This window comes from Myxine glutinosa, chromosome 7, assembly GCF_964187855.1.
Source record: "Myxine glutinosa chromosome 7, kmMyxGlut1.1, whole genome shotgun sequence".
In the NCBI taxonomy this organism is placed as follows: Eukaryota; Metazoa; Chordata; class Myxini; order Myxiniformes; family Myxinidae; genus Myxine; species Myxine glutinosa.
Genome location: NC_136267.1, coordinates 178,459,233 through 178,474,811, shown reverse-complemented (window position 1 = coordinate 178,474,811; position 15,579 = coordinate 178,459,233). Strand labels below are relative to the sequence as shown.

General features: G+C 49.0%; 1 protein-coding gene across 1 annotated transcript in view; it reads right to left on the bottom strand.

The window, feature by feature from the left end:
* Positions 1 to 15,579, bottom strand: part of CTNNAL1 (catenin alpha like 1) — a 673,107-nt gene that overhangs the window by 52,500 nt on the left and 605,028 nt on the right. Inside the window, exon 17 of the mRNA XM_068123645.2 lies at positions 9,400 to 9,525. Within this exon, the coding sequence (XP_067979746.2) occupies positions 9,400 to 9,525 (126 nt within the window). The remainder of the gene's footprint in view (positions 1 to 9,399; positions 9,526 to 15,579) is intronic.

Here is a 15,579-nt window from a genome sequence, read left to right as displayed (position 1 = left end):
ATGGTTCGATGGATGTGCGGAGTCTCGTTGAGAGAGAGGCAGACAAATGACGAATTGCGAAGAATTATGGGAATAGAGCCTGTGATTGATGCTGTGAAGAGGACCAGGTTGAGATGGTTTGGTCATGTGTTGAGGAAGGATGAAAGCGACTGGTTGAGAAGAGTGCTGGAAATGAATGTAGAAGGAAGTAGAGGACGGGGAAGACAGAGAAAGACTTGGCTAAAGATGGTGGAAGAAGAAATGCGGGCAAGGGGGTTAACAAGGAGAGATGCAGAAAATAGGGAAAGATGGAGAAGATTGTCATGGGGACCGCAAGGCTAACCCCCGCTCTAAATGTAGGGGTGTACTTACTTTTTCCACGTGCGAAATTTGCATTCATGTTTATTTAAATTATACAATGGACCACAAAATGTAAATGATTCATGATATTTGTTATATTGTATCACCTTTATCTATCAATATTGTTAAAATGAAGATCAAATAGCTGTATGTTGAAAAAGTCAAAACTTTACATGGGTGAACTTACTTTTTCACATGATAGTATATATATATATATACAGTATCTATATTTTATTTTTTTTCACGCGGCCCCTTTGGGTAAGACCAGGGACCGTGGATGGACCAGAACGGATTTACTTGAGGCGACGACCAAACATGGATTCGGCTATACAACGCGGGAGGAAGAAGGGAAGTGGAAGCTGTGATAAAAGTGCTTACATGGAGCACGCCGACTTCAGCTTCGATCCTGCAAGGAATTAATGAACTCACGAATGACAAGATTTAAGGTACAAAAATAGCTATTTATTCACGGAACCCGAAACAATGAAACGTGACGGTAATCAAATAAAGGGCCTAAGTTGGGATCACACACACCTCAATTCAGAATCGAGACAAGGGAATACGAATTAAGGAAAAGAAAACATTCGTTATGGTATGTAAGTGGTGTGCGGCTTAACGGTCTGTCGTCTTGTCCCCACGCAGCTCCAAGCTCCGCTGCACACCACGAAGTCCCTCGCTCCAGCACCACAGCACCAAGGCCCGAGCCAACGCCCTCTCCGTTCGCACACGAGGTCCCGCCCGTTCACAGCACCGAGCCCCGCTCCTGCACAAGCACCGAGCACCGGTCCAAGCACCACGCAGATGGCGAGCCAACGACCACCAGGACCTCTCAAGACCAAGAAGAAACGCAAGAGCTTCAAGCACGTCCAGACAGCCAGAGAGCACCAGGGATAGAGCTGCGCAAGCGGGAAAATGTCATTCGGCGCGCCCTTATATAACCTGGGTTACGATGTCAGCCTTGGCGCGCCACCGACCAGCGCCTTCCACCGAACCTCCCAGCGCCCTCCCTCCAATCACAACCTCCTGGCATGTTGCTATGCATTTTCGTGATGCGACCTACGGCAGCCATCATCGGCGGTGTCCTGGCCTGGTTTCCTGTCCGTTTTCTTCCAAAGTCATTGTCAGGGAAGGGAATTTAATTAATGTGTGCACTACAGGGCCTGTCTAAGTGTCTGCATGGGTATGCATTGCCATAAGGGACAAAGGTTTGATTACCAGGTGTGACACACAGGGGCTGTTGTCTTTAATCCCTACAACTACCTAGCACACGAACATCCTGGTATGTTCACAGGTATACTCTTACCCGACAAACCGGACTACACATGGAAATTACAGGGCAGATTCCCTATCGCGACAGATGAAGCATGTTACCTATTCAGATCTATCTGACTCTAGATATTGCTCTACCCTACCGACACAACACAGCCCCCCCCCCCTCCCCCCCCCCCCCCCCCCCCCGGAACCGTAGCTCCTGCTAGGTTCACTGCAGGCGCTACCATTCCAGTCTTAACACTTACTGTCTCACACTTACTTAGCCTATGAAATAAATCATGAGGGCTGTGGGAAGTGAGCCGGACTTCCTACCTATTCTCCTTGACATGCTAATCCCCTTAACAATCATGCAATCAAATATGTACAATGATCTCCATTCATCGCTCCTGTGGTGGGAGCAAACAAACAACACTCAAAAACTAACTTAACCGCAAACTTATCCTCAACCAAAAATTCAAAACTCCACTAACATTTCTACATACCCCCGGTCTACAGACCGCGTCCCCCGGTGGATGCCACAAGACGCAACCTTACCTGCGGGGCCATCCCAATGTACCCCTACATTTCCGCAGGCCCTATCCAGATGTTACAGGTGAGTGACAGGGCTCGGTGGATTTCGCCCACATTCATGCAACACAACTCCTTATCCACTCATTCTCATTCCATAAGTCATCACATACAAATTCACAAACAAGCACCTATTTCATCCCCCCAGCAGGACCATGGCATTGATGTCATTCGTGGTGTGCATTTCTTTTTTAAGCAGCGGGGAGGTACCGCACAACAAGATGGTGGGGACGCTTCAGGCTGTGGTGCCCGCAGTCCCAAAACAAGTCAACCGACTTACAAGTTCATTGCCCCCCTCCCCCCCTTTACCTCTTGGCTCCATGGCAGCCCAACAGTCCTTTCCGCTGTTACCCCGCCGGTGAGGGTCTCCACACATCAGGCTCCGTTGCCTCCTGCTGCCGCGCAGCTCCACGGGTCGCCGGGGGTCTCCTTTACCCCACGGCGCCCAACCAGACCCTCCACCGACGAGCTCCAATTTCCAGATACCACTGGCTGCCAGGGGTAATTGCCGCAGAGGGGGGCCGCAGGCATCGCTCCTCAGAGCCTGATCTGTACCTGCGGACAAACACACCTTCCCCACCCACAAGATCCCAAAACACATTTCCTCCCCCGCTGCCATTCAATTTGCCACACATTTCAGATAAGATGGTACCAAAGAGATGTTACAAGAGTTTGCCATGGCCTGCTTCATGTGAAATCCCCAGTTCACAGTTGACTCATTACACATTTCCAACACGATAATCACCACTCATCCATATTTCAATTTCCAAACTCACGACCACATGAAAACACAAAACCACAACACAAAAACAGACGCCACCCACAAGACTCTGTGGCACACATTCCATCCCCCTCACCGGCCATGTCATCACACTCACCTACCTCCCAACTCCAAATTACATGTCCCAAAATTTCCATAAGCAAGTCCTGGAGCCTGGGACAGTAAACATCAAGGCCTTACCTCTACCTTGATGTACAGGTAACTTCCGGTTGGTCAAGCCCAAAGTGCCATCCACCCAAAAAATCACAAAATTTATCCCATTGGGCCCACTAAGTTCTTCCAAATTTCTCTTTTGTCCCCACTACACTGGCAGGCATGTGAATCCGCATTCAACGGTGATTATCACTACACAACTACCTGTGGCTACGACAGCTCCGCACCTCTACTGTGCAAGGGTCATGGGGACAAGCCGAGCAGTCAAAACGCCAACATGGCCCATGAGTGTCCATAAGGGTGTGACCCACCACCATCCATCCTTCGGTCCCCCTGCGAGGAACACGGCTGCACCAGCCCCAGCTGGCCAATGTGGTGAGCACCTGCTGCCACAAACACGACCGCACGCACAACCTCGGCCCTGGGGGAGACGGTCGCAGTGCGTGGCATTCCCCTCACGTCACCTACGCCACCCTCATCCCCCAGTCCACAGAACTGCAGCCCGCCAGTGCCCACCCACCTTGACCACACCAAGGTCCAGTCGACAGCCATGCTCCACCAGGAGACCCACCCAGAAGACATGGTCCACACACCTCGGACACGCACAGCACCACGTTGACCCCCAGACCACCAACTCCATCCCCATGATCCCACGTCTCAAATATCGGCACAGTCGCCCCCGCAACCAGTTGAAGGCTGTGTCCTGCTAACCTATCAATTTTTATCACAGCCTCCAACACTTTTGTCTACACTCCTGGATCAATAATGGTGTCACTGTGCAGTGCCCACCATGCCATTTCAAAATTCACCCTTAAATTTGCATATAACCCCGAGATTACCCATGCAAAACATTTTTCACATTTTCCTAACCTCACCAAAGAAAGATGCTTTGCCATACACATGCCAGCCGAGCATGGCCCATATGCTCGGCTCGTTACAAATTCCCGATCACATTCGCATTTCGCATGGCTCTCTTCCCAAACCGAGAGTCCATAAATCATAACGGAACATCTGTGGAAGGTCACTCTCACACCATCACGTTCCACAGATGCTCCAATGGTTGTCCGGTAGGCTATGTCCATCCCTGTCCATTTGGTTCAACCCGCATCCATAGCCCAGCACAGCATGGCAGGTCATCACATGCTGGCTGTCCCAGAGTCTCAGGGAGAGGGTGTCAGGCCGCATGCCCGGGTGGTCACCACATCAGGCCCAAGTTGGCCGTCCGCGGTGCCACCACCAAAGCGCGACCCACAACACCTCTCCCTAGTGTCCTCAATATTTGCCATCCCAGGCTTGAGAATCCACCTCGGACCCCCTGGAGGTCTTAACCCCCACCAGGGTCCGGTGACCCTGTCGGCCCGAGCCACCAGCTCGGGCGGCGCCCCGACGGACAAGGGACGCCACACTCCACCAGACCCCCCCGTGGGGCCCAGGTCGTGCCACGACACCCATGGCTGCTGGACCCCACGTCCAAATCTCGCCAGCCCAGCCCCCCAGCTGGCTGGCATCACCAAACTCCCTGCAGCTGGTCCACATTCCATACGGGGACCAAATCTTCCGAGGCTCTATCTCCCGATCCCTCTCTGTCCGAATCCAGCCGGAGCCAACACACTCCCCCAACTGCTTCTGTAATTTTGGAGCCTCCGTTGCCAAATTGCAGTGTACGGTGAGGGTCCCCTCGGTCACTTCAACCTCCTCCTCAGACCGACTCACCTACTCCCCAAAGCTCCTTTGGGCTTGGTCAAACTCTACCTCCCTGGGACTGTCCCAGGTCCCCAGCCGCTGGGTCGCATCATGCTCATCCCCATCACCAATCATTTCTGGCCCCATCAGGCCGTCCCCAATAAATACCCGGTCCGGCTCCATTACCCGGACCCCCAATAATGTTACCCCCTCTTGCTCTGAACCACCGCCCTGGTGCTGCAAGAATTCAAATCCATCCCCCAGTTGGGGTGTTGTGACCTCCACCCGGCCCCGATAAACCTCCAGGCCACGATGTGGGAAACATCCTCCATTTACCTCTTGGCACTCCCCATTCACCTGTGGACACTCCACGTTCACCTGTGGACATGCCCCATTTACCTCTTCACATGCCGCAATCAAATTTTCCCCATTTAAATTTCTACCTTCCCTTCCTTCCCACTGCGATTCCAATTTTTCCATTCCCGGTGCAATTCCCTGCTCGTGAGCCCCATCGACACCATTCTTTCGTTCTTCCTCCAACTCACTCGTCCCGGCATCCATTTTGTTGATCATTCGCCTCATGTCTCCCTTCAATTCGCATTTCATTCCCCTCATTTCGTTTATAATTTGCTCCTCCTGCTCCCTCAGAGCATTCATTGCCTTCATTATGTTTTCATAAAAGGCTTGTAAATCCATCGGGGCCGTCTTGATAGCAGCGGGGGAAGCTCTACCATTGCGCTCAACCCTAACTACCTCCGACTCACTCCCAGTGCTTCCCGCGTCTTCCATTCTTTCTTCCTCCATATAGCTCACCTCCTCCTCCGTCGAGAGAAGATCGCTACCTCGCGCGGATTTTACTTTCCGAATAAAATTTAAATTTAATGACGCGCTGTTTGCGTCCCGCGCACCGATCGCCGATAAAAGTAAAACTTTATCGCCTCCGACTAAAACATTTTGCGTTCAAATTCTCCACTCCTTGACACCAAATGTATTTCCAGGGTATTATCCCACTCCTTGACAACGGTTGTCGCGCGGACCCTTTGGTTAAGACCAGGGACAGCGGAAGGACCAGAACGGATTTACTTGAGGCGACGACCAAACACGGATTCGGCAATAAAACGTGGGAGGAAGAAGGGAAGTGGCAGCTGTGGTAAAAGCGCTTACCTGGAGCTCGCCGACTGCAGCTTCGATCCTGCAAGGAATTAATGAACTCACGAACGACAAGATTTAATGTACAAAAATAGCCATTTATTCACGCAACCCGAAACAATGAAACATGACGGTAATCAAATAAAGGGCCTAAGTTGGGATCCCACACACCTCACTTCAGAAACGGGACAAGGGAATACGAATTAAGGAAAAGAAAACGTTCGTTATGGTGTGTAAGTGGTGTGCAGCTTAACTGTCCGTCGTCTTGTCCCCACGCGGCTCCAAGCTCCGCTGCACATCACGAGGTCCCTCGCTCCAGCACCACAGCACCGCGAAGGCCCGAGCCAACACCCTCTCCGTTCGCACACGAGGTCCCGCCTGTTCTCAGCACTGAGCCCCGCTCCTGCACAAGCACCGCGCACCGCTCCAAGCACCACGCAGATGAGCCAACAACCACCAGGACTTCTCAAGACCAAGAAGAAACACAAGAGCTTCATGCACTTCCAGACAGCCAGAGAGCACCAGGGCTAGAGCTGCGCAAGAGGGAAAATGTCGTTCGGCACGCCCTTATATAACTTGGGTTACGACGTCAGCCTTGGCGCGCCACCAACCAGCGCCTTCCACTGAACCTCTCAGCGCCTTCCCTCCAATCACAACCTCCTGGCATGTTGCTATGCAAGTTCGTGATGCGACCGGCGGCAGCCATCATCAGTGGTGTCCTGGCCTGGTTTCCTGTCCGTTTTCTTCCAAAGTCATTGTCAGGGAAGGGAATTTAATTAATGTGTGCACCACAGGGCCTGTCTAAGTGTCTATTTGGGTATGCATTGCCATAAGGGACAAAGGTTTGATTACCAGGTGTGACACACAGGGGCTATCTTTAATCCCGACAACTACCTAGCACACGAACATCCTGGTGTGTTCACAGGTATACTCTTACCCGACAAACCGGACTACACAAGGAACTTATCACAGGGCAGATTCCCTATCGCGACAGACGAAGCATGTTACCTATTCAGATCTACCTAACTCTAGATATTGCTCCACCCTGCCGGCATAACAATATGTATGTATCATATATATATACGTATATATATATATATATATATATATATATATATATATATATATATATATATATATATATAAATATATAGATAGATAGATAGTTGGATAGATAGATATATGTATATATATATATATATATATATATATATATATATATATATATATATATATATATATATATATATATATATATATATATATATATATATATATATATATATATATATATATTGTTGCGGATATGGGATTTGGCCTCCATCCATATCCGCTTGTAAATATTCCCCTATTTCCCCAATACTCCCCAACTATCCCCAATCCCCCATTCCCTAGTCCCATTGTCTGTAAACAACACTCTGTAGCCCCGACCTTCCCCTTTTTCCCCCATTAAATGTTGTGCCCAGGTTCACCGCATCTCACGTAGACAACTATAGGACATCTTGCTAGTTATTCTTAGTCTATGTCAGTTAAGGACTCGTTTCCATTAATTCTGACTCTTCGTTGCACCAGAATGTGATTGTATGGCACCAGTAGTAAGTTTAGGACCTCCCAATACCTCCCCGCATCTCTTCCTCATGAAACAACAACACCAACAACAACAACAGCAGCGCGGGGAGTGCGCGTCCTCACTCCGGCTTGGTTAGCCGCCATTGACCATGTGCTCCGACGGGGTTACCACTCAGGGGCTGACTGTCAGCTCCTCGTCAAGGGCGGAGCCCGGTAACCCCCCGCACCCAATAAGACGCGGCGGACCGATTCCATCTGGGGCGGAGCTAACGAGCCGAGGGCGTGTCACTCCCCGCTGGATATGCGCAGGAAGACGGAGGTGACGTCAGATGCGCCTCAGCTACGAAGAAGAACGGACGCCACCTCCAGCGCGACGATACCTACCCGCATCTTTGGACCGGACCGGGTCGATTCTGCCCCTGAGCCAAGGTGCACCTTGAGCCATCGATTCTGCCCTTCCTTGCCATCAATCCCTGTGTGAGTCAGTCTTGTCCCGTTTCTCTGTGGTCTGTCGGAAATAAGATAAGACCGTGTATAAGTGCCCACCTTTCTGTGCTGTACCTCTTGTGCCGTGTAATCTAAACGTTCTGCATATCCCATATTATATCCTCCTCCGGAGGTCTTGAGAACGGTACCCCTGGTGTCGTGTCATTTAACCCAGCCGTTGTGTCCTTTCCTTCATTGATTTAGCATAGCGCGATTCGGCCAACGTTCGAGTGTAATCGGGTAACTTGTGCGAACACGGCGGCCATTCCGCTCGGCCCAGCATAACATCTTAATAAGTCGTGTCCGTAACAATATATATATATATATATAAAGCTGTATATATATATATATATATATATATAACTCTTTTTATCCACTGACTGACTGATATTAGTGTTCGGTACCTTCTGGGTGTTGTAGAAAGCTGAAATTTGGCGTGCCGATGCACATCGAAACTGGAACACCAGGAAAATTCCCAGAACCATGGTAAGGCATCCATAAATGAAAATTCACATAAAAAACATAAACACATGCATACATAATATAAAAACCTCAATAAATATCTAGGATTTGAAAATTGTAATTTATATAACTGTAAACTGTGAAATAAAAGTCTCAATTGAAATGTATGTTAAAAACAGTCAACACGATCCTAAAATAATAAATAAATAAATAAACCTAAATTGATAAATAGCAGTATGTCGGTGATGTTTGCCTATAATTATAAAGATTCTATTTATTATGTACCTACGTTCGAAGCACAGTTTGTTATTGCTTACACAATGCCTAAGCACACTCCACTAGTGCACAAACTAGTGCACATAGCGCTTGCTGCACAAACTACGAGCAACAAATGTCACCTGCCAAGCGAGGACATCGTCTCTGCCCTGCTGATCACCAGTCAGGAGTTTTCCTAGCCAGCTACACTAAAATCAACCAATGAAGCACACTGACCCTATGAGATGGCGCTGACGTCATGCGCATAAATTATGCTAACATCACCTACAAAATTGGCATTATTTTGGTGATATATTGGAAAAACAATTTTTGACTTTGAAGAAAATGGTCGAAGACTCCCTATGGAACGATGGTGACTATTAAAATCATCATTGTAACCCAATTGAATGAAATGCATGTAATTTCTGTACTATTTTAGATAGAAAGGTGAAATTGGTATCAAAATCATCAGTGTGAGAAGAGTAACGCATGTATGATATACTGTACATATACATAAAGTCGGATCAAATTTTTCAAAAGGAACGGGCTCCACCTAATGCAATATTTGCAATATTGAGCATCCGAGAGTGCGACATCAATTGAATGAATGAACTAAAGAATTCCAAAATCGAAAATGTGTTGATTTTTATTTTCCTTTATCTCACAAGTAGACCATAACTAACCTTGGCAAATGTGGCTACTTTCCCTTGGGCAGGTATACGTGCCGCCAACTGCAGCCGCTGGCATGCGTTTGGAAGGTGCTCAGTCTGTGCACTTAGACCAACCCACTCTTCGACACCACCGACCTCCTGCAAACATGAGGAATACGTTATTTATGTGACATATAGATGATCATTTAAATATCTGACGCAACCAAATCATAATGGAAATATATATATATCCAACAAAACAACAACAGGCATTTTAAGGCCATTTCCCCTGCAAGAGCGGGGGTTAGCCTTGCGGTCCCCATGACAATCTTCTCCATTTTTCCCTAGGTTCTGCATCTCCCCTTGTTAACCCCCTTGCCCACATTTCTTCTTCGACCATCTTCAGCCAAGTCTTTCTCAGTCTTCCCCGTCTTCTACTTCCTTCTACATTCATTTCCATCACTCTTCTCAACAAGTCACTTTCATCCTTTCTCAACACATGACCAAACCATCTCAACCTGTTCCTCTTCACAGCATCCATCACAGTCTCTATTCCCATGATCTTTCGCAATTCATCATTTGTCTTCCTCTCTCTCAACGATACTCCGCACATCCACCGAACCATTCGCATTTCAACCCTTTCCAGCCTTCGTTGCTGCTATATGTTCATTACCCATGTCTCGCTCCCATAAATCATAACACTTCTCACACATGCAGCATACACCTTTCCCTTCAGCTTCAACGACACTCCCCTCCTCATCAGCACGCCACTCAGTTCCCGAAACTTCTTCCATGCACATCTCACTCCAGCAACCGTTGCCGAGTCTGATCCACCTTCTCCATTCAGCATGTCTCCTAGGTAACAAAATGTTTTCACACCTTCCAGCTTCACGCCGCCTCCAAGATCCAACTCAACATTTCCTCCATCTGCAGCTCCCTCTGTGCATACCTTACACTTGAATGTAGCTGCCACACTGGTTAATGACCCTCTCAGACCACTACATTTTTGATGAACCCACTCAGCGCACATTGTACATTGAATGGATTTCACTCCGACACCCTTCCTGCACACAGCACACGGCCACTTCCTAGTTCTTTCCACCTCACCACATGCTTTACCACTTGCCATCACCTTCGTTTTTCCGATATTAACCTTCAGACCTTTTGTCTCCAGACATTCCTTCGACTTGTTAATCTTCTCCTTCAGTCCATCCATACTTTCCGCAATCAACACCAGATCATCTGCATACATCAACTCCCACGGTAAACCCTCCTTTACATTCCGAGACAGCACCCCCATCACAGCTACAAACAGTAGTGGACTTAGTACCGACCCCTGATGCACTCCCACATTCACCTCAAACTCACAACTGTTCCCGTCCTTCGTCCTTACAGCTGTGCGTGCTCTTTTGTACATTGCCATCACTACTCTGATCAACCATTCCTCCACTCCTAACTTCCTCAATGCCCATGTCACTACTTCACGTGGAACCCTATCGAATGCTTTCTCCAGATCAACAAACACAAGAAACAACTTCTTCCTCTTCTCCATGTCCTTCTCCTGCAACTGCCACACAATAAAAAGTGCATCTGTCGTTCCTCTTCCTGGCATAAATCCAAACTGCATTTCGTCGATCTTCACTTTCTTCCTTATCCTCCTCTCCAACACCCTTTCCAATACCTTCATTCCATGCTCAAATAACTTTTTCGCTCGATACGAGCCACAGTCCAGAGGGTCACCTTTCCCCTTGTATAATAATAATAATTAATAATTCATTTATTTTGTATAGCGCTTTTCATGAAGCCCAAAGGCGGTTTGACAGAGTGCAAAACATAATGCATAACAAAACATGAAAACAACAATTGCAAAAAGACAAGAATCAATTGGGAAATATTTAAAGCAAAAGGAGGGAGAAGGAGAAGTGATAGTCAGGGGTTAAATGCTGTGGGTTGAATGTTGAATGCAGTGCTGAACAGGTGGGTCTTGAGTGATGTTTTGAATGTGGTGAGTGAGGCGGAGTCTCTGATGGTGTGAGGTAGTGAGTTCCAGAGGGTGGGAGCAGCGATGGAGAAGGCCCTGTCCCCCCAGGATCTGAATTTGGTCCGGATGGGGGGGGGGGGTCAGGAGGTTGGTACAGGCAGAGCGGAGGTTGCAGGTGGGAGTGTGTCTGGAGAGGAGGTCAACCAGGTAGGATGGGGCCAGGTTATGGAGGGCTTTGTAGGTCAAGAGGAGGATTTTGTACTGGATTCTCTGGGAGATGGGGAGCCAGTGAAGCTTGTAAAGGACGGGGGTGATGTGGTCACGGGTCCGGGAATGGGTGAGCAGACGGGCAGCGGAGTTCTGAATGTATTGGAGTTTATTGGTGATTGTTGAGGGTGAACCATAGAGGAGGCTATTGCAGTAGTCCAGACGGGAGGTGATGAAGGCGTGGATGAGGGTTTCTGCAGCCGTGGAGGAGAGTGATGAGCGGAGACGGGCGATGTTTTTCAGGTGAAAGAAGGCTGTCTTTGTGATCTGTTTAGTGTATTTGTCGAAGGAGAGGGTTTGGTCAAAGATGACGCCAATATTCCGGATGAGAGGGGAGGTGGATACTGGGATACCGTCGATGTTGAGGGCAAAGTTATGGGTGGATTTTGTGAGCGTTTTTGGGCCAATGATGATTATTTCAGATTTATCACAGTTAAGTTTGAGGAAGTTGATTTGAAGCCAGGATTTTATTTCAGAGATGCAGTTTGTCAGGATAGAGTGGGTGTCGGTGGAGACGGACTTGGTGGAGATGAAAAGCTGGATGTCATCGGCGAAGCAGTGGAATTGGAGACCATGACGGCGGATTAAGTGACCGAGGGGGGACAGGTAAAGGATGAAGAGGAGGGGGCCAAGAACTGAACCTTGGGGGACACCTTGGGGGAGGGGAGCAGTGGGGGATTTGCAGTTATTGATGGAGATGAACTGGCGTCTGTCAGAGAGATATGATTTAATCCAAGAGAGGGCAGTGCCGGTAACGTTAAAGGTGGATTCAAGTCGGGTGAGGAGGATGGTGTGATCGATGGTGTCAAAGGCAGCGCTGAGGTCGAGGAGGACGAGAATGTTGAGGTTGCCAGCGTCAGAGGAGAGGAGAAGGTCGTTGGTGATTTTGAGGAGAGCAGTTTCAGTACTGTGGTTGGAGCGGAATCCGGATTGGAATGTTTCATACAGGTTATTGGCAGAGAGGTGATGTTTGAGTTGAGTGGCTACAGCGCGATCCAAAACTTTCGACAGAAAGGGTAGGTTGGAGCTGGGTCTGAAGTTGTTTAGGGTGTCAGGGTTTAGACCAGGTTTTTTTAGAATGGGGGTAACAGCAGCAATTTTGAGGGATGGTGGGACGATGCCTGTAGACAGGGAGGAGTTTATTGTTGCAATGATAAGTGGAGAGAGAGCAGGGAGGGAGGCCTTGACAAAGCTGGAGGGGATGGGGTCAAGAGTGCAGGTGGCAGTTTTCATTCCTACGAGGAGTTCAGAGAGGTCAGTAGGGGAGACCGGGGAGAATTGAGACAGGGGAAGGCAGGATAAGGGGGGGCAGGTGGTTGGAGGGGGAGCGGGTGCGGCGGTGGTCAAGCTGTTGTAGATGTTGTCAATTTTGCGTTGGAAGAAAGAAAGGAAGGAGATGCAGTTGTCTACTGTGAATGACTGGGTGGTGGTGTCCAGGGGGCGGAGGAGTTTGTTTATTGTCGAGAAGAGTGCTTTTGGGTTTCCGGAGCCAGAGTGGATAATTTGAGAGTCGTAGGCGGAGCGGGCGTGGGAGAGGGCATCTTTGTAGTGTTGTAGGTGGTACTTGTAGGCTTGGGAGTGAACTGAGACCTGTTTTATTGCGGAGTCTTTCAAGTTGGCGAGCACGAGTTTTCATCAGGCGGAGTTCAGGGGTAAACCAGGGAGCAGAATGGGTGAAAGAAACTGTTTTGGTTTTTACAGGCGCAAGCTGGTCAAGGCAGGAGGAGAGAGTGTGGTTGTAGTAGTCAGTGAGGTCGGAATGGGTGTGGAGGTCAATGAAGGGAGAAGTGGACATTTTTTCAGAGAGTGTGGATGAGAATGAGGTAGGTGAAAGAGCGTTTAGCTTACGGAAGTTGATAGTGTGATAATGTCTTGGTGTTGGGGTGGGGATGTTGATGGTCATAGTGATGGCTAAGTGGTCAAAGAGGGTGAGGTCGGAGCCAGAGAGATGGTGCAAAATTATTCCAGTGGAGCAGACAAGGTCCAAAATGTGACCACGGATATGCGTAGGAAAGTTGACATGTTGAGTGAGGTTAAAGCAAGTGAGTAAATCAGTGAAGTCAGTGGTTATTGTGGAGTCAGTGGAGTCCATGTGGATATTGAAATCACCAAGGAGGAGGATTGAGGGGGAGAGGAAACATAGCTGGGTCAGAAAGTAGGAGAAGTCAGACAGGAATAATGGGTGTGGTTTGGGAGGGCGGTAGACGACAGCCATGACTGACTGCGTGCGACCAGAGAGTTTAAAAGCCAGGTGTTCAAAGGATGAGGATCAGGCGATGGGGATGAGGCTGGTCCTGATGTCTTGACGGTGGATAACGGCAATTCCACCACCTCGGCCCTCCGAGCGTGGTTTATTGACGTAGGTATATCCATTGGGTGTGGTGAGGTTGAGTGTGTAGTAGTCCAGTGGTTGTTGCCAGGTTTCGGTGAGACAGAGAAAGTCCAGTTTGTTAACCAGGATGTAGTCGTTGAGGATGAGGCATTTGTTGTTGAGGGACCAGGTGTTGAACAGGGTGAGCTTGATGTTGTTTTGAACAGCGGGGATGAATTCAGGTGATTTAGCCAGGGTTCGCAGGCAGGAGGTGCGATTTTGTGCGTTGCCGTGATTAGGTGCGCTGGGACGATGAGTGCGAGTGCGCTGAGCCGACCAGAGGACGGGGATGGAGTGACCTGATTGTACATATACAAACTTACGACCAGAGCCACGGTGAATGTACCTGGGTCGTCGAAGGAGTCCATTTGATTTGATGGCAGAGATGCATGATGGGGTGGAGCAGGTATTGAGCAGAAGGAGCCTTGCGGCGGTGTACCGCAGAGCCATGCCAGGCAGGAGCGGAGAGGCGAGCACGAGGCCAAGGTTGAGGAGGTGAAACAATGGTCCCAACCCACGGGAGCAGGCCCAAGGAAACGAAGGAGACGAAGGAGCCAGGTAGGTGAAGCCAGGAGCAGAGTCGGGACCAAGCAGAGGGCAGACAGGAGCAAAGAGACGATCACGAGGCCAAGGGTGATCACAGCAAAGCGGGAAATGCAGCGGCAATCAACCGCCGCCGCTACAAATCAAGATCACGGTGGGAAAACCGCCGCCACACCGCTGCGAAGGACACAACCCACGAGAGCGTGCCCGAGGAAACAGCGAGCAGGCGAAGGAGCCGGGTAGGCGAAGCAGGGAGCAGAGCCGAGACTATGCGGAGGGCAGACTCAATGGCCAAAAAATCCGCACGACCACCAAAAAAAAGCAAGCCACAGACAGAAGACAGAAGATTGAAGATTGTATAGAGTGACGAGGGTACTCAGTTCCCAATCCACTGGAATGCGTCCTTCTTTCACCACCAGATTGCAGATCTCTGTCATTCTCTTCACACCCCAATTTCCCACTGCCGTTTTTTTGTTGTTTTTGTTTTTGTTTGTTTTTTTGGTGGTGGGATGCTCCCAACATACTATGCCTTCAACATATCTCCCACAACTCCCGTCGGCCCTCCCGCTTTTCTACTCTTCATTGCTTTTATCGCTTCCTCAACTTCCTTCTCGGTTATCTTCTCTGCCGGTTTTAAAACTGGGTTACGCTCTGTGTTGCCATCCCATTCATTCTCTGTATTCAACAGTATTTCCATATATCTCTTCCATCTTCCTTTAATTCCATCTGGGTCCACAACGATTTGTCCCACTTCATCCTTCAAGCAACTCACCCCCATCACATCACACCTCTCTTTCGCTATCTGCTTTGCAATGCTGAATACCGCTCTCTGACCCCCTTCCAAATCCAAGCGTTCTCCGATCATTTTCCTACATGCCTCCTGCACCTTTGCTACCTCTTTCTTTGCAGCCTTCTTGGCTGCCTTATAACTTTCATGCTCTGCCTTTTCTGCTCCCATACCCTTCGCCTTCTGCCACTCCTTGAACTTCATCCTCTTCTCGTCAATTTCTTTCCAACTTCATCATCCCACCACCATGTTTCCGAGTGCTTC